Genomic DNA, 17,525 nt, shown 5'->3' on the forward strand with positions numbered 1-17,525 from the left:
GCTGCAGGCACTGAGGGATTCAGCACTCCCTGCGGCGGGGTCTGCGCTGCAGGCACTGAGGGATTCAGCACTCCCTGCGGCGGGGTCTGTGCTACAGTCACCTTAATGCTTGAAGCTCCCGTAGGTCTTAGCTAAACTCCACCAGGTGTACTGAAATGTCAGTTTTTAGCATAGATCCAAAGTGATTAAACACCTTCCCAGTATCCCCTGAGGGCACCTGACCCAGGCCCAGTTCCACCAGCTTTAAGCCACATTTTTGCCAGCTGCCATCCACTCACCCATGAACCGTACCTTAGCAGTTCTCCGAACAGCTGACTTCTCGTGGGCGAAGTAATGGAATCTCCCTTTTCTCCCAGCAGGTCATGGTGCACATAGCCCACGGCTGGGTCGGCAGTAAATACCTCCTTCATGTACTTGGCCAGAGACGGGCCAGAAGACTGTTTCGTACATGCCCCAGCAGCGGCAGGGCCAGGCTGCTTTCTGCCAGCTCGCTCACGGACCTGAAATATATCCCTCTCCAAGTCCAGGAATGACCACGCGAGCTATGGACCACAGCCACAGGGCAGCGGCTACCACCACAATCTCCACGCCTAGCGAGGAAGGTGACTCCGCCAGAGTCCCAGGGGTGTTAGTAACACTTTTTGGAAATTGGTCAGTAGGTAGTTGATACAAATAATCTTTTTTACATTTTTTTTACTGTTTGGGAGTGAACCCGACATCACACATGCTAGGCAAGCATTACACTGCTGAGCTGTATCTCTTGCTACCTTCACTCCTGTGCATATTAGGGAACAGGAGCCATGGGTGCTCTACCAGAGTGCATCTCCAGTCCTTTTTTCAAATTTTATTTAAAAAAAACTTTTTTTTTTTTTTTTTTTGCGGAACCGGGGATTGAACTCAGGTCTTTGCACTTGCCAGGGAAGCGCTTATTCCACTGAGCCATCTCCCCGGCAAAAAAAAACTTTTTGAGGCAGGGTCTTGCTAAGCAACTCAGGCTGGCCTATGAGCTTACGATGATACTCCTGATTCAGCCTCCCAAGCACTGAGATCACAGGCATTGTGTCACTAGGCCTGCAACTTTTGAGACAGATCTCCCTAAATTGTCCAGACTGGGTGGTCAGCCTCCTGAATGGATGGGATTACAGATGTGGGACTCTGCTTTGTTCTTTTCCTTTACAGATGCATAGAAATGCTTTCAACCTATTGGACATTTGCAACTTTAAGCAATAAATGTCAATTTTCATCACCCAGCATTTTCAGGTTAAATTCTCAAGAGCTGATACACGTGTAGTTTTGCTGGGATTACTACCAAATCTTTCAAGGAAGTTGCAGTGCCCATTCCTTCCTCATTTGCACCAACAGAATGATTAGCATCATGCTTTGCTGTTTTTACCAATCTGTTATGTTTTTTTTTGGTGGAACCAGGGATTGAACTCAGGCCCTTGCGCTTGCCAGGGAAGTGCTTATTCCACTGAGCCATCTCCCAGGCCCATTTATTTTGTTATCCTGGGGATCGAACCTTCGCACTTAGCCATATCCCCAGCTCTTTTAAGTATATCCTCACCTCTGGGATTTCTTATGCCTTTTGGGGGTATGTGTGGGGTCCTAGATACTGACTCCAGGTCTGGTGCATGCACATCAGGCGCTCTGTCACAGAGCCACAGTCAGTCCTCTAAACGCAGGTCTGAGACATTCCCAAGCCACAGTTTCCTAGCAGAGCTCTAAACCTGCCATCCTCTTGCCTCAGCCTGCTGCGTAGCTGGGATTCCAGGGATGTGGCTTCAAGCCAGGACAGGGCCTAAGTTGTCCAGATGAACTTGAACTTGCAATCCTTTCTCAGCCTCTCCAACAGTGGAGATTGCTAAGTGGGGACCACAGTGGCCTGCCTTTCAAGTGCTTTTTGTTGTACTGGGGATTAGACTCGGGAGCTTGCACTTACCAGGCAGGCACTTATGCCACTGAGTTGTCTCCCTGATCCACACATGCTTTTTTTTTTTTTTTTTAAATATTTGTTTATTTATTTAGTATGTGTGTGTGTGTGTTTGTGTGGCCAGCTCAGCCCACCAGGGGGCGGGTCTGGCTGGCATGTGGTGCTGGGGATCGAACCGCGGTCCCTGTGCTTTGCCAAGCTTGTTTCAAGTCGGTGCTTTAGACCACTGAGCCATCTCTCCAGCCCCACACATGCTTTTAAAAGGATATTTCTTTTCTTCAGTTTCTGGAGTTTTGGGGGTGAATTTTTACCAACAGGTCTTCATGTTTGTACTCTTTCAGTAGTTTTGTACACAGGATTAAGGTGCAAATCTGCATGGCAGGATCCTAATTGGATGCCAGCTCTACCCCTCTCCCCAGGGCAGTGACTGTTGGTGGGGAAAGCAGTGCATCTTCTCTTCTCGTGTGGGGCCTGACGCTTGCCCTTAACATGTCCTGCAGCTGGTTCTCCCAGAAACACTGCTTGTAACAAAGCCCACTACCTCGCAGCCCACATATATTGAATCTATTCTCTTACGCCCAGGATAAGACCTACCAAATCCCAGCCTCATCACCTGCACTTGTTGCTTTGCCTTTCCTTCTGGGGACCTTGTCTGTACGTGGTCTCAGTTCCCCACTCCATTCTGCTCCCTCCCACAGTGCTACAGCCTTTCCTCACCTTCCGCCCCAAGGTGCATGGTACCATTCTTGCTCCAACTGTTTTCCACTTGTAAGCAATTGGAAGTTCTAGATTTGCAGTACTGAAAGCACGGACCTCGTACACGTAGTTTGGCTTTACTCTGCAGTAGTAGGAGAGCGAGACAGACCCACAATTAGGCTACTGCTCTTGTTCCTGGCCGCAGAGATTGTACCTTGCTGAGCACAGACACTGCAGCAACAGGTTACTCCAAGAGCAAGCACTAGACAGGAGCGATCTTCAGACCGTATAAACGGCAGCTGCTGCAGCGGAGGTGCTGGGAATGACAATGCAATCAGCAAAGGTAACATCCTGTGTTTTCTGTTTGAGACAAGGTGCTACCATGTAGGTAAGCCTGGCCGTGCACTCACTATGCAGCCCAAGCTGCCCTTGAATTTGTAGCAATCCTCCTCCCTCAGCCTCCAAGTGCTGGGATCACGCGTGAGCCACCACACCCAGTCAACATATTGTGCTAAGAGTGTCTTTACATAAAATCCGGATAAAGTAAATGTCTTATTTAAGAAAATTAAGTACTTTCATTATTGGGAATAAGACAATGTTTGTTATCATAGCAGCTACAGTTCAATACATTGATGATTCTTTGAATGGCAAAAAAGGAGAAAAGAAATTTATTCACAGATTAAAAACAAATACAAATTATTTGCAGATAAATGGCTTAAACAGAAAATCCACACATAATAAATTTACTAGTTGGATACAAGATTAGCAAGGCCTCCTCTCTAGCAGTCTGGAGGTACTCTTGACTGCCCAGGCAACAGCCGTTCTTTGCCAATAAAATCTGCTTTGTGCTTAACTTTATAGACAAACTATCCCAAATGGTCATGGCAAACCTGAAGTTTTGTTTCTTGTGGTTTACCTTGCTCCATGATATACTGAGATTTTTTTTCTTTTTTGTCTTTTGAGACAAGGTTTCCTTACGCAGTTCAGGCTGGCCTTGAAGTCACTGTGCAGCAGAGTCTGGCCCCAAATTTGCAGTGATCCTCCTGCCACAACCTCCCAAATACTAAGAAAATCCTTAACACTTCAGGCAAGTGATTTAAAGATCTTATGTGAATCCAACTGTAAGTTTTAAATAAGGGGCTGCAAAATATTTTCTAAAAAAATTTAAAAAAGTAAAAACATTAAGGCTTTTCAGGCATACTAGTCCTGTGTGAGTGAACGCCCGAGAAAAGACACAAATGGGCTGACTTGTGTTTGAGAAGGAGACCGTAATGGGCTGACTTGGTCTGCAGGCCAGTTCGACTGGCCCTAGAATCACAAGTTTACTATTCTAGACAGGAGGTATAGCTTAGGAGCATGTGCCTGGAACATGAGGGTTTCTGGGTGCCATACCCAGCACTAGAAAGAAGGAAAGAAAAAAGGGGGAAAGAAAAAAGGGAAGCAAGAAGGGAAGAAGGAAACAAAAGAAAAAACATCTCAATTCTATCGTTCTTCTATGATGCATTCATGATTTTTAAGTCTTAGGGCTGGGGATGTGGTTTAGTGGTAGCTTGTCTAGCATGGACAAGGTACAACTCTACCTTCAACATTATGGGGAAAACAGTTTACAGTTGTACTTTTTTTGGGGGGGGAGGGAGGCTGGCTCAGCCCACCTTAGGGGTGAGGTTGACATGGCATGTGGTGTCATGAATTGAACTGCAGTTCCTGGTGCTTTTGACTGCTGAACTATCTCACTGGCTCCTACAGTATGTACTGTTATAGATGTTAACCCCAAATTTAAATTCGATCTTGGGCCGGGGAGATGGCTCAGTAGAGTAAGTGCTTGCCTGGCAAGCGCAACAGCCTGAGTTCAATTCCTGGTTTGGGGGGGGGGGCACTACATAAATTCTGTTCTGTCTATTTTGCTGGGCATGACTGAGCACGCCTTAATTATAGCACTTGGGAGGCTGAGGCAGGAGGAAGTCTGAGGGTGACCTGTGCTATCGTCATTTCAAGGCCAGCCTGAACTACATTACTGAGATCCTGCCTCAAAAAAAAGGAAACAATTTTGTCTACTGACCAAAACTCAGGCTCTTCTAAGTCTGCTAGACCGATCTTGGGGTCCCTTTGTCCCGGCAAAACTCCTTCTGAGCAAGGGTCATTCTAACAAAAATAACCCTTCTCTTGGTATCTCAACTACCCTGTAAGTAGAAGCAGTTATAATCCCATCGAGTCAGTTCAGCCAGAAATCCCTTATCCTTGACCATTTCTCTTGAGAAATTTCTGATCACCAATCCATCCTGCTCCTTGGTTGTAATCACCACTGGAAGAGTTGATTTCAGATGGGTGTGGTGGTGCTCACTCGTAATCCCAGCATTTGGCAGGGTGAGGCAGCAGGATTGAGGCCACCCTGGGACACACAATTCAAAACCAGCTTGAACTACATGCGTGAGTCTCTGTCTCAAAAACCTAAAAAAAGAAATGAAGAATTGAGTTCAGTTTTTCTACCCTACAGCAAAACTCCAGCATTACCCCCATACCTATTTCCAAGGCCCCCTTTAAATGAAGTCTTACCATCTTCAGCACAGGTTATAAATATTTCCTGATTACAGTATTCTTGAATCTAAAAAGAAATGCTTATGATAAACTTTATAATAAAAAGTGCAAGAAATGTTATAAACATGATTTAAAAATGTTTTCTACTACAGCCAATTCTAGTCAAAGACGGAAATCACACTTCCAATTAGAGTGTTAAAGAACATAGCAAAGCTGGCCATGGTTGTACGTGCCTATAATCTCAGCACTCAGGAAGCTGAGGCAGGATTGCTGCCAGTTCTACACAGTGAATTTAAGGCCCGCTTGAATTGTAGAAACCCTGTCTCAAAAACCAAAAGTGAACACCACATGTGATATACTGAAAAGTATGATCAGTAATAACAGCTTGTATACTAGCAGACTTGCAAAACGCTAAATATGTGGGAGGTGGGGTGCACCTGCTACCCTAGCTCTCTGGAGTACTGAGTTTGAGGGTAACCTGGGATACACACTGAATTCAAGGGTGGCCTAGACCATATGGTGAGACCCTCCTCAAAAGAAAATCAAATGACTTTAGAGAGGACACCTAATAGTAAATACTAGAACCTGAAATATCCAGAGAACTATCCTGAAATATCCAGAGAACCAAAATAGGTTTTAAATATACACTAATGCTAAAAGTTTCCAACTGTTATTTAATAGCAGAATCTCAGTGTTTCTGCTCATAAAAGGGAGCAATAATACCTACCTTATTGGCTGTTGATGGAAATTAATTTCCTTGAAGTAGTCGAGTCTACTGAACAAGATTTCATTAAACATAGCCATTTCACAAACATACACGAAGTACAAGTTCGCTCTTAAAACTTACACTGGACTCCCTGAACCATGCGTTAGCAGCTAAACAAGCTGAAGAATGCCATGTCTAACCTCCTCATCTTTGTGCAGCCGACAGCTAACAGCAGGTCTTTGAAGGCTGTGAAGTCTGAGCTGTCTGTCCCTCCTCCAGCGTGAGCAAGACCCTCTGGCTTCCCTACATTCTTCTCCAAGACACCAAAACCAAAAATGCAAACAAAAGAAAGACTTCACACAAGTAAAATTTACTGCCTGCAGTTTACTTCAAGTTTTGATTTTTAAAAGATTTTAAATAAAACAAGTGTTGTGTTCCTTTAAGTGTGGCACTAGCGATGGAACTAGGGGTGCCCTACCATTGTGGCACCCACCCTTCCATTTTTCCCTGCTCTTATTACACTCAGATAGGGCCCAGCTATGTGGCCCAGGCTGGCCTCCAGCACTTGGGACTGAACCCGGGCTCTTCACACGGAGCTGCATCCAGAAGCCTGAACCTGCGGTCTCTTCCCTCAGCTGCCCAAGTGCGGGGCTACAAGCCCCCACCACCACACGGGCCAGTCTGGAACTTCGGACCCTTTACGAGCACGTCCAGCTTTGTGCCTGTTAGTGCAGCTTCAGAAAGCACACGAAGAATGAGAGCCCCGTTTACAAAGCTGCTGCTACTGGCAAGGGGGTCTGTAGTTTGAAAAAATATATCCTAAAAATTATCATTATTTTTTGTTATAATATTTATTTTGAAATTCCAAATACTAAAAAGGTAAAAGAACTTTTAAAAAAATAGAGGATGTAAATTAAAAAACAAAACAAAACAAAACAAAACCAAACCAAGAAACACTACATCCGAGATTTTTCTAAACCATAAAATCGCAATCTTTCATCACTGTTCTACTGTGCCCTACTATAAAAATACAGATGTGGCACAGTTCCGATACAGCTTTAACAACTTGATTATAAACTGCTTTTAAAAGTAATTTATTTGGAGTTTTCATATCCTTTAATGACTTGCAAATATATTAACAGAAAAAGCCCTCCCCCAAGACTGTACAATTTCTGAAACAAGCCAGGAAAAGCAACAGGAGACATTACATTGTTTCAATGCAAACAGAACACACATCATACCCACACCTGCATTTTCCCAGGTTTTCACCAAGAAAACGAGTCGCTGTTTTTCTGAGTGAAGACCCACATTACACTCTGACTAATCAGAGACTCTGAAACTGTTTTCTTCAAAAAAAGTATTTTTAATAGACTAAATACTGATTATCACTGAGTTTTCGTTTAAGATACAACAGCAGCATGGTTTAAAATGTTACTTGCAGTTCTTGGAAAAAATAAAAAATTAAAGTAATGAAATACAGAAAATAGGGGCCACCTTTCATTATTTTTGAATACCATTGTTTTCTTGAAAAAATATTCCAACCTTCTAAAATCCCAGAGTAATAACTTTTCCATGTGGGAAAAAAACCCAATGCCATAACTTCTGACTGAGAGTATGCGTATGTTTTGTAAGCTTCAGCAGAAAACAGGATGTCAAGGTACATACAAGCATCTTTAATGTCCTTCAAAGTATCTTCTGAAATTGGAAGCAAACATTTTGCCTGACCAAAATATGTTTCCTGTTTTCTGATCCCTATTCAATGCAAATAAAGGAAAAGAAGGAGGAGGACTACGACCAAGAGGAGGAGGAGGAGAAAGAGGAGAAAAAGGAGGAGGAAGAGGAAGCGGCGATGGCGGGGGTGATGGTGGAGGAAATAGACTGGGTGAGAAATAAGGCTTCAAATAATGAAATGATTTTAAATGTAGGTACAAGGGAAAAATAAATCAGGCCAAGTGTGGGCTGAAAAATCCCTCAGCCAGCTCTTGCCATGCTGGGCTATCTTTTTATCCTTTGTCTCAGAATTAGTACCAGAAAGTCTGACTGGCACAGGACATAAAGTTTCACCACAAAAAGATTAATTATATTCCAGCAAATTACATGCTTAAGTTAGCTTTCTTTTTTGCAACACAGAAGTCAGGTTAAAGCTTTTTATGAAACTCTGGATCTGATAAGTGTTATATAGCTGGTTTATGATTTGCTAATTAAATCAAAAAAATAATCAAAAATGAAACACTACAGAACTAATGGATAATAAAATGGAATACTTGTTAGAATCCAAGTGCTAGTCTTTGGGAATTTTCAATGGTATAAATTTATTCCCAACTTTTCCTTTTCTTTATAGATTATTGTTTTTTAGACAGCACATACACATAGATTTAGGTAGGAAATTTTGTTAAATGTCTCTCTGGTACCTAACACCTAATCCAAGATTTTCACTTGAGTTAATTTATAATGGTATCTAATCCATGTGTGATGAGATTAACAGTAAATGACTGAGTCTAAAGGCTAAATTTTTTTTTCACATCTTTTGAAATCCACCATATTTTCACAGCTTGACTAACAAATACAGGTAACCAGTAGGTGAGTTTGTCCTTCATCATATAATCCAAAATAATAACTGTAGGCCTGTCATTGATAAGAAACTATAATTCATTATATTCTGAAATTGGCACTTAATAAAATGTTAACCAGTTTCTCTAAAATTTTCAACACATTACAATAAAGGAGATACACAATTTAGGACTGTTTACATCTGTTACTGTGACATTCCAATAATTCCCATTTTAGATGCATAATTAGATCTTTAAAATTGTGGCCATTCACCAAAGATACTGACCTATCTTATAACAACCTCAAGAGAGAACTTGCTTCCTTCATACCAACTTTTCTCCCCCAAGTTAAAAATTTCCAAAATCCTATACTCAATTACTCTCATTAAAAGTTCTGATGACACACTACTGAAAGTAATCAGAAGCACAGAGGTGAAAAGAAAGGAAATGATCTCAGCAAAGGTAACCACACCTGTACTCTGATGAAACACTTAGAAGAAGTCAACAGGGACACTGTCGTGGACCAAGGTAGGTCTGGGGTCATGGTACACTTCTGGATTGTATTAAGGCTCGCAGCACCACGATCTGTTGGAGTCTCTCTGTAATGTTGCCACACTGACTGGTGAACCCTATGGGGTTCTTAGGGGCCTCATTTTGGCTTTTCAGAGGGGAATCTCTCTCCAGGCTCAACGTTAAAGGTGATCCCATGGAATTCAGAGACTAGGCAATATGGTAGGACCAATTTTAAAGTTTGCAATATCAAGACAACAATGATCAACACTTTGAAGCAAGATGACAAATTAAAACTCTTGGTAAGACACTAAAGCATCCTTGCCAAGAGTAAGTACACACTGCATGGAAGGGTATCTGAGTACTACAGATGAGTCTGCATATGCCCATTCTATTTGTTCACAGGAGACACTCCCAGTTTAAGGTAATTTACATTCCTTGGCAATCAAGTTACTCTGTTATAGGCAATGTCTTTTATTGTTCCATCTGGCACTTGCTAACACCATCCTTGCAGAACCTAGAAATGAAGGTTGGTCACTCTTTACCAGGAACAGAACCAAATAAAAACAGTATTCTGGAAAAACGACCAAGGAATTCTAGTTCATCAGTATTTTCCATACCTAATGGTTCCTTCAAGATAAAACAACTCTTCCTCTCATGATAGTTTTGCAACTAAAGGAGATTAAAGAAAAAAGCAAGCTCCCACCCAGCCCCTGAATTGTCATTCATGCTGGTCAGAGCCAGTCCTGTTAGCAGCTAAATATTGCACTGCCTTTCCTTCTTTGTACACTCGGGGTCCCACAGAAATGGCACACTCATGGGGTGACAGATGGTGACGCTGCCGGCTCAAGAGTGAAGACTCAGCGTGCGGAGGGGCAAGGGCACGTCAGCACTGCTCGCACATCCAGGAGCAAGAGTCGCCTCCACAAGTCAGAACTCGTCACTCTCAGCGGCGTGCAGCTGCGTGTCGTCTGCGTCTGCCATGCTGCTCTCCTGGGACTCATCTGTTCCCACTTGGAAAACGAAACAGTCTACAGTGAGGCACCCGACCAACACATCCTGCTACTTCACACAACAAACAGGGACTACACGGAGAACTGCACTGGATTCAGATGAGGTCCCAAATACAGACCATTTACAATTCTAACCTTTCTTTTTTCTTTTTTGAGACAGGGTCTCACTTTGTTGTTCAGACTGGTCTTGACCTCCCTTGTAGCCCGGGCTGGCTTTGAACTCACAGAGAACCTCTTGCCTCACCCTCTCCAGTGCTGGGATTAAGGGTGGGCACCAGCAGACCCAGCTTCTGATATTCCTTGATAAAATGCAATTCCTTCTACTCCTTTTGCCCTGTCCCTTATTTCCTCTCCCTACTCTTGTTCACCTTCTCATTGAGTATTTTCTTTCCATTTTCAGTATCTATTATATACTTTATCTTCATATTTTTGGTTTCTCACACCAGAGAAATATAATTCTTTATTTTATAGCATGACTGAAATTAATTTATTTAACCTTTAAGGATTGTAACTGATTAAAAAAAACCTGCTTCTCCCTAGTCAATTTCTTATTCTTGCCCTATGAATAGCTCTTGGAAACCTCAAACAAACATTTCCTTTAACCCACAAATACTGATTCCATTTTGAAGATAATCCCTGCCAGCTCACAGACATACAGAACCTAAGCTTTAATTTAAGCATTACTGCATGTAAGACTGGTAGTTTTCTTTGCTGTTATGTCATTCAGGAGGGCCTTCAACTGACCGTGTAGCCCTGGCTGGCCTCTGACTCACAGCAATCCTCCTGTCTCGGCCTCCTGAGTGCTGGGACTCTCCAGGTGTGCACTATCACTCTTGGCAGGACTGGTTATTATAGAGTTTTTCACGTACGTTAAGCATGGGTTCTTATGAGTTGTTTTATTTTTTGATTTTTTTTAATGTATTCAGGACGGTCTACAGGATTTCACTACATAGATCGGACTTGTAGTGATCCTCCTGTTTTCAGCCTCTCAAGTGCTGGAATTACAGGTGTGTGCCACCATGCCCAGGTCTCAACTGCAGTCCCAGCATGCCCTGGGGGCAAGGCTGGCACAGCACCCTCAGGATCGAACCTGGTCCTTGGGTGGTTTTTTTTTTTTGCGGAACCGGGGATTGAACTCAGGAGGCCCTCACCCTTGCCTAAGCCATCTCTCCAGCCCGTTTTTTGATTTTCTTAAGACAGGGTCTTGCTATTCAGTTCAGGCTGGCCCTGAACTAACTTTGTGTTGTTTTTCTTTTTGGTATCAGAGATCAAACCAGGCTTATGAATTATTTTAAAATGTATACTCAATTTAGAGATATACTGCTTTAAAACATAATTCTTTGTTCTTGTCCCTTTACCCCTAAATTTAAAAAAAAAATATTTATACACGTATGTATGTATTTGGTCTACGGTCTCACTATGCAGCTCGGACTCACAGTGATCCTCCTGTCTCAGCCACCCTAGTGCTGGAATTATAGGCATGCACCACCATGTTCAGTTTCAGCAGCCAGCATAGCGCACCTGGGTCCAAGGGCTAGCACAGCATGTGGTAGCAGGGATGGAAGCCGGGTCCTTCTATTTGCTAGGCAGGTGCTTAGACAGCTGAGCCATCTTTCCAGCCTTATCCATAAATTCATATTTATGTTAAGCATAGTTTAGATTTTGCATTTCCTAGACATACACACACTTTGAAGTTACTACTTACAGATCTGTCAATATTTCAAAATGTAACCATTTATTATTATTTAAAAGAATACAAAATGGTAAAAAATAGAAATGATACAAAACTTCATTAAATAAAGTGATAAGAATATGACAATGGTTGTTGTATTGCATTATGCTACCTTCAAATTAGTCGTTCAGGTTACCGGATATAAACCTGCAAAATTGGTTAAAAAATATGAAATTAAAAAGAAAAAAATTTAAAAACTAAAAAATATTTATGCATTAACTACTCCTTTTAATAGCTAAGTATTTGTGGTGCTGGCCCTGCCACCGAGGCGCACTGATGGTGACTGAGACCGGGTGTGGTGGCGTGTGCCTGTAATCCCAGCTCTTGGGAGGCTGAACACAGGTGGATCACGAGTCCTAGTGAGACCCTTCAGACCCTATACTAAAATACAAAAAAAAAAGAAAGAAAGAAAGAAAGAAAGAAAGAAAAGGTAAGTATTTTCTTATTACTCTCAGTTGATTTAATCTGCTATGTGCTTCCCACTGGTCAATTTGAGTACATTAACTATTACCTGATTCTATATGCACTTAAGATATTACATCACCCTAACAAATTTCCCTAAAATTCCATTTTATATTGAATATAGAATGAAAATACCAGCTAGAAAAACAAAAAAGCAGCCCACAAATTCTTAAAATTAGCCTTGAATATGCAAAACCTTCCATATAATACTCACTGATCTGTTCTTCTTGGGTTATAGGCTCCTCATCATCTGGAAGATAGCGCTTATCAATTGCCTCTTTAATCTGGTTATTGGCTCCCTTAGGATCTAAATCCATAGCCCAAGAGAAATTCATCAGGGCGAGGTGTGTCTGACCTAACTTCTTGTAAACCTAAAAATAAACAGCAGCACTACATTTTTCATTAAGTTGTGAACTTCAGCTATAAAACCCTAAACATTTATAATGTAAACTAGGCTCCTCATTTATGTGTTCTAAATCCATTCTGATAGGTAGGACATTTTTATCTTACCTATGAACTCATACTAGTTTTATAGTTCTTTCTGCAGTACCAGGGATCGAACTCTGGACCTTGTGCTTGTCAGGCAAGTGCTTATTCTACTGAGCTATCTCCCCAGTTCTTTTCAAATATAACTAGATTTTCAAAATCTTTTCTTCTTTTATTTTTATTTATTTATTTATTTTTTTGCGGAACCGGGGATTGAACTCAGGCCCTTGTGCTTGCCAGGGAAGCACTTATTCCACTGAGCCATCTCCCCGGCCCCCCCCCCCTTTTAAAGAGATTTTATTTTATTTATTTATTTTTTAATTTTTTTTTGGCAGAACCGGGGATTGAACTCAGGTCCTTGAGCTTGCCAGGGAAGCGCTTATTCCACCGAGCCATCTCCCCGGCCCCTTCTTTTCTTCTTTTAGGTAGTGAGTTTCTAATAAATTTCACTGATTGGAACATGAACAATGGAAAAAACAACATAAAAGCTGCTTAATTAACATTAACTTACATTGATTTTATTTATCTTTTTTTTTTTTTTTTTCCCCCGGAACTGGGAATTGAACTCAGGCCCTTGCACTTGCCAGGCAAGCACTTATTTTACTGAGCTATCTCCCCGGCCCCTCTTACATTGATTTTAAATGGGACCATACTGACTCATAACATTTGTCCATGGTATCCAGCACATGTGGGGGCTCAGTCTGGCCTTGGCAATCTCAGAAGCCATTTCCTCTAATCAAGACAACACAGTGCTACTAATGTTCTTCTAAGTGATTTATAAGTATTTCATTGAAAACTAGAAGTTAATAGCTTTCTAGGAGGAATTCCACTTTCAAGCTCATTACTGGCCTGCGACTGCAAATACAATTTCTACTGCTATCTATATACTACAGGTGTTTTTGCTCCTTCTTTAAGTTATCAACTTCTCAACTGCTAGAAAAGAACTAAATCCATTACTGTTAGAGCACCCTGTTAAATGTGCTCAAAAATACATACAGTTTTTTATTTTTCCTTTAAAAGTTAGTATTTCTTATGAAACTTAACAGTATAGGATAGGACCACAACCCAAATCTTTACCTTTCCTATTAAGAAGTAAACAAGAGATTCTTTGGGAACAATTTGTTTCAATTCTTCAAGTTCTTGTAAAGCAGACTGAAAAGGGCAAAAAAAGAAAAAAACAAATCTTAGAGTAGCAAAAGTTTATAGAATTTTAAACAAGTGTTTTCCAAAGCATCTTGATAAAAAGTTTACTAGCTCTTAATTGTGCATTAATGTTTTTTTTTTTTTTTTTTTTGGTTAAAAAATAAAACATACTAGAAACAGTTGTGGGAAAAGAGAAGTAGGAATTGGCAGGCATCTACCAAAGTACATTTAGCACCAAATACACATACTATTTGGTGAAAGTTGCAGGTGGTAACAATCCTTGTTTGTCACAACTGTAGTTTACATGCTAACCTCTCCCATGCCAGGTGTAGTGGTACATGCCTGTAGTCCCAGCACTCAGGAGGCTCAACCAAGAAGATCACTGTGAGTTTGAGGCCAGCCTGGGCTACAGAGAGACCCTGTCGTAAGCAGACAGACAGACGCATGCACACGCTTCATCCCATTATGATTGGAAGTAAGTGAAAAGTGCTTTGAAAACTAAAGTATAGACCACATTGAGATCTAAAGTTCTTTGTGGACCTTTTCCATGATGCAAGCATGAGTCTCTGAATACCAGGCTAATTTGAACCAATGCAATAATATTTAACCTTCTAAGCTGAGTTAAAGCCGTCTAGCAATCTTTTGACTTCTGAAAAAGGGGTGGGGAAATGACAGGAATATAGGAGAAAGAATGAGATTTATATTTAAAGGAGAAATATCATCATTAAAAATAAAACAGGGCTGGATGTGGTGGCACACAACTGTAATCCAAGCACTTAGGAGGCTGATGCAGCAGGGCTACTGTCTGTCTGAGGTCAGCCTGGACTACACAGCAAGACCTTGTCTCTAAACAAACACCCTTCCCTCTTCCCAGGATCCTCCAAATTAAATACTGTGCCACTTTTTACCTAGCAAGTAGGTAAAAATAAACCTAATTTTATGTGACATAAATTTAAGCACAAACAAGAAACAGATACTCTTGCACTGAAGGGAGCAGTGCAAAATAATGCAAGCTGTTTTTGAGGACAAGTTTTAGCAAGTTAAAATCTGCACGTGACCACTAACTCAGCAATCCTACTAGAAATAATCTTTCCTGTGGATATACTCAAAAATTCACCAAGTCTTCTCCCCTTTTCATTGCAGTACCTGGGATGGAACCTAGGGGCAGTGGACCTGAGCTATACCTCCAGGCCTATGTATGCATGTAGTATGTATGTATGAATGCATGCATGTATTTTTGGTCCTGCACATTGAGTCTAGGGACTTTGAACTGAGCCACACCCCAGCCCTTACATGTGCCACCAGGCCTGGCTCATTTTTATTGCAAAACACTAACCAATTATGCAGCCTAGTTAAATAAATCCTGGTCCATTCTTCCTGGAGTAATAGATCTAAACTGTAGTTTTAAAGAAAGCAAAAACAAGATGTAAGCATTATGTCTTCATGTCAAAACACATACACCACTACACGCATATTACATTTAAGTGGGTATATGTAAGTCATTTTACAAAATACACTTATGTGAGTGCATATTTTTTTTCCTGGCACATATTTGTCTCCAAACAAGGTAACAGTCTTGTAACTCCCAGGGCGGAAATGAACAACAGTGGGAGAAGCGGCAGACCACACACGGCATCTTCCAGTAGTGCTCTCCACTTTGTGAATTTTCTATATTATGACTAATTTATTTTCACATACACAAAAATTATCTGCCCTTTTTTCACCAACAGTACAAGGGGCTGAATCCAGGTACTCACATATGTAGGCAAGCACTCAATCAGCTGTTTCTATTTATTTTTACAGATGTATGTATGTGTTTTTTGTTTTTTTTTTTGAGACAGGTTCTTTTTATGTACCCCACAATGTACTGGAACTTGTGATCCCCTTGCCTCAGTCTCCCAAGTCTGGGATTACAGGTATGTACCACAATACCTGGCTTAAAGTTTTGTTAATTCCTTAAAAAGAGTAAAGATAAAGAATAGAAGTATAGCCAGGGAGATGGCTCAGCAGAATAAGCGCTTCCCTGGCAAGCGCAAGGGCCTGAGTTCAATCCCTGGTTCTGAAAAAAAAAAAAAAAAAAAAAAAGAAGTATAATGGTGCACACCTGTAATCTCAGCAACTCTGGGAAATTGAGGTAGGAAGATTGCAAGTTTGAGCCCAGCCCTTGTAATAGCAAAACCAAGCCAAAGAAAAGGCTAAAAAATGTAGCTCAGTGAGAAAGCCTTGGGTTTAAACAATCCTTAGTGTAAGTGATGGTGGGGGCCAAACTATGTTTGTTTGTTTATCTATCTATTTAATTTTATAAATTGGGTACAGGTCTCAGTACTCAGCTCTGGCTTGTAATGATTCTTCTGTTTCAGACTCCCCAGTGCTGGGATTACAGGAGTGTGCCACCATGCCGGGTCTTGCGGCTGGCACAGCATGGGGTACCCAAGACTGAAGCTGGGCCCTTGCACTTGCCTAGGTAGGCACTGAGGCTGCTGAGCTATCTTGTGGCCCAAGCTATGCTTTCTAAGCAAGCATGTAAGTGGTCGATCTAAGGCATCGTTAATACTTCGCATCCTCTTTTTTAATGAATGGTAACACCAGAGAAATAAGCTTAAGGCAAATGACAGGTTGTATATATGTTTAAGAATTAAACCTATTTGTTAGGGAATAAGGTAGATTGTTTTTTCTTCTTTCCATAATACTAAATATATGAAATAGGTATCAAATAAAAAATCCATGATCTCTATTTGAAACCGTAATCTACAATTATCTTTTATTTTTTGGTCTTTTTGAGGCAGGGTCTTTCTATGCAGTTCAGGCTGGCCTTGAGGTCACTTTGTAGCTCAGGCTGGTCTCAAACTTGCAACAATCCTCCTGCCTTAGCTTCCCAAGTGCTGGGATTATAGGCATATGCCATCATGCCTGGCCTTGACAAATATTATGAAATACTGATGAAGTCTGTTTTACAAAGAGGTCTGAGACTGATTTTAAATCTTTAAGCAAAATTTCTCATATTTTTGGTCTCAGAATCTAAAACACAAACAAAAAAGATAGTAAGGTGTTCTATTCCTACCCTCACCCTTCCCTTTTTCTCTCTCTCATCTAATTACTCTGGCTAATGTTTCCAGAACTGTACTGAACAGCTGTGGGGACAGTAGCAATCTCTGTCTTGCTCCTGACTTTAGAGAAAGCTTTCAGTTTCTGACCATTTAGTATGATGCTGGCCGTTGGTTTGTTGTAGGTGGCTTTTATCAATTTAAGGTAAAAGCCTTCTATTCCAATTTTCTGTAGGGGTTTTTATTATTAATGAGTGTTGGGACTTTCTGCCCCTATCAACTGAGGAATGGACAGAAAAAAGTAGTTTTTTAAAAAATACAACGGACTGACAAAGGTTCTACAATCTGAGGCACAGGATCTCGGGATAAATCCTGAGGGGATTTCACTGACCTTATCAGACCCAAAAGCTACAACTCTCGTTGCATAGGTCTTGCTTTATCTTGGTCTTAACCATCCAGCAGAAAAGTATAAAAATGAAATATAAGAAATAAAGCCATGGTGTTATGTTGAGCTGTAGGGGACCAGGTCAACAATTTTTGACACTGCCAATCAAGTGGAAGACCCAATACTATTATGGACTACTGGACTGTTTTAGAATATTTTGCTGAGTTAACACACCTATAATATTCAAATAATGGAACTAAACAAAAAAAGGGATACAGATGAATGTCCATTTTGTATCTGTGTACTCAAAATAGTTAGGATAGATATATAGTTA

The 17,525-nt window shown here is 41.1% G+C and overlaps 1 protein-coding gene and 1 pseudogene across 7 annotated transcripts in view; both read right to left on the reverse strand.

Annotated features, from left to right (window-relative positions):
• The window catches only part of LOC101580194, a 7,479-nt pseudogene extending 1,514 nt beyond the window's left edge, over positions 1-5,965 (reverse strand).
• A 2,530-nt stretch (positions 5,966-8,495) lies between these two features.
• Positions 8,496-17,525, reverse strand: part of Cdc27 (cell division cycle 27) — an 85,081-nt gene continuing 76,051 nt past the window's right edge. For 3 of the 7 annotated variants that reach the window (XM_004629998.3, XM_004629997.2, XM_012514499.2), the window contains exons 17-19: positions 13,697-13,771; positions 12,348-12,504; positions 8,496-9,939 (exon numbers count right to left, since the gene is read on the reverse strand). In XM_004629998.3, the coding sequence (XP_004630055.1) occupies positions 9,857-9,939; positions 12,348-12,504; positions 13,697-13,771 (315 nt within the window). In that variant the 3' untranslated portion in view covers positions 8,496-9,856. Of the gene's footprint in view, positions 9,940-12,347; positions 12,524-13,696; positions 13,772-17,525 lie in introns of those variants that run through there. The other 4 variants (XM_023714005.1, XM_023714004.1, XM_004629996.2 and 1 more) reach the window with 3 other exon arrangements.

Source organism: Octodon degus, unplaced genomic scaffold, assembly GCF_000260255.1.
Source record: "Octodon degus isolate 3935 unplaced genomic scaffold, OctDeg1.0 scaffold00033, whole genome shotgun sequence".
NCBI lineage: Eukaryota > Metazoa > Chordata > Mammalia > Rodentia > Octodontidae > Octodon > Octodon degus.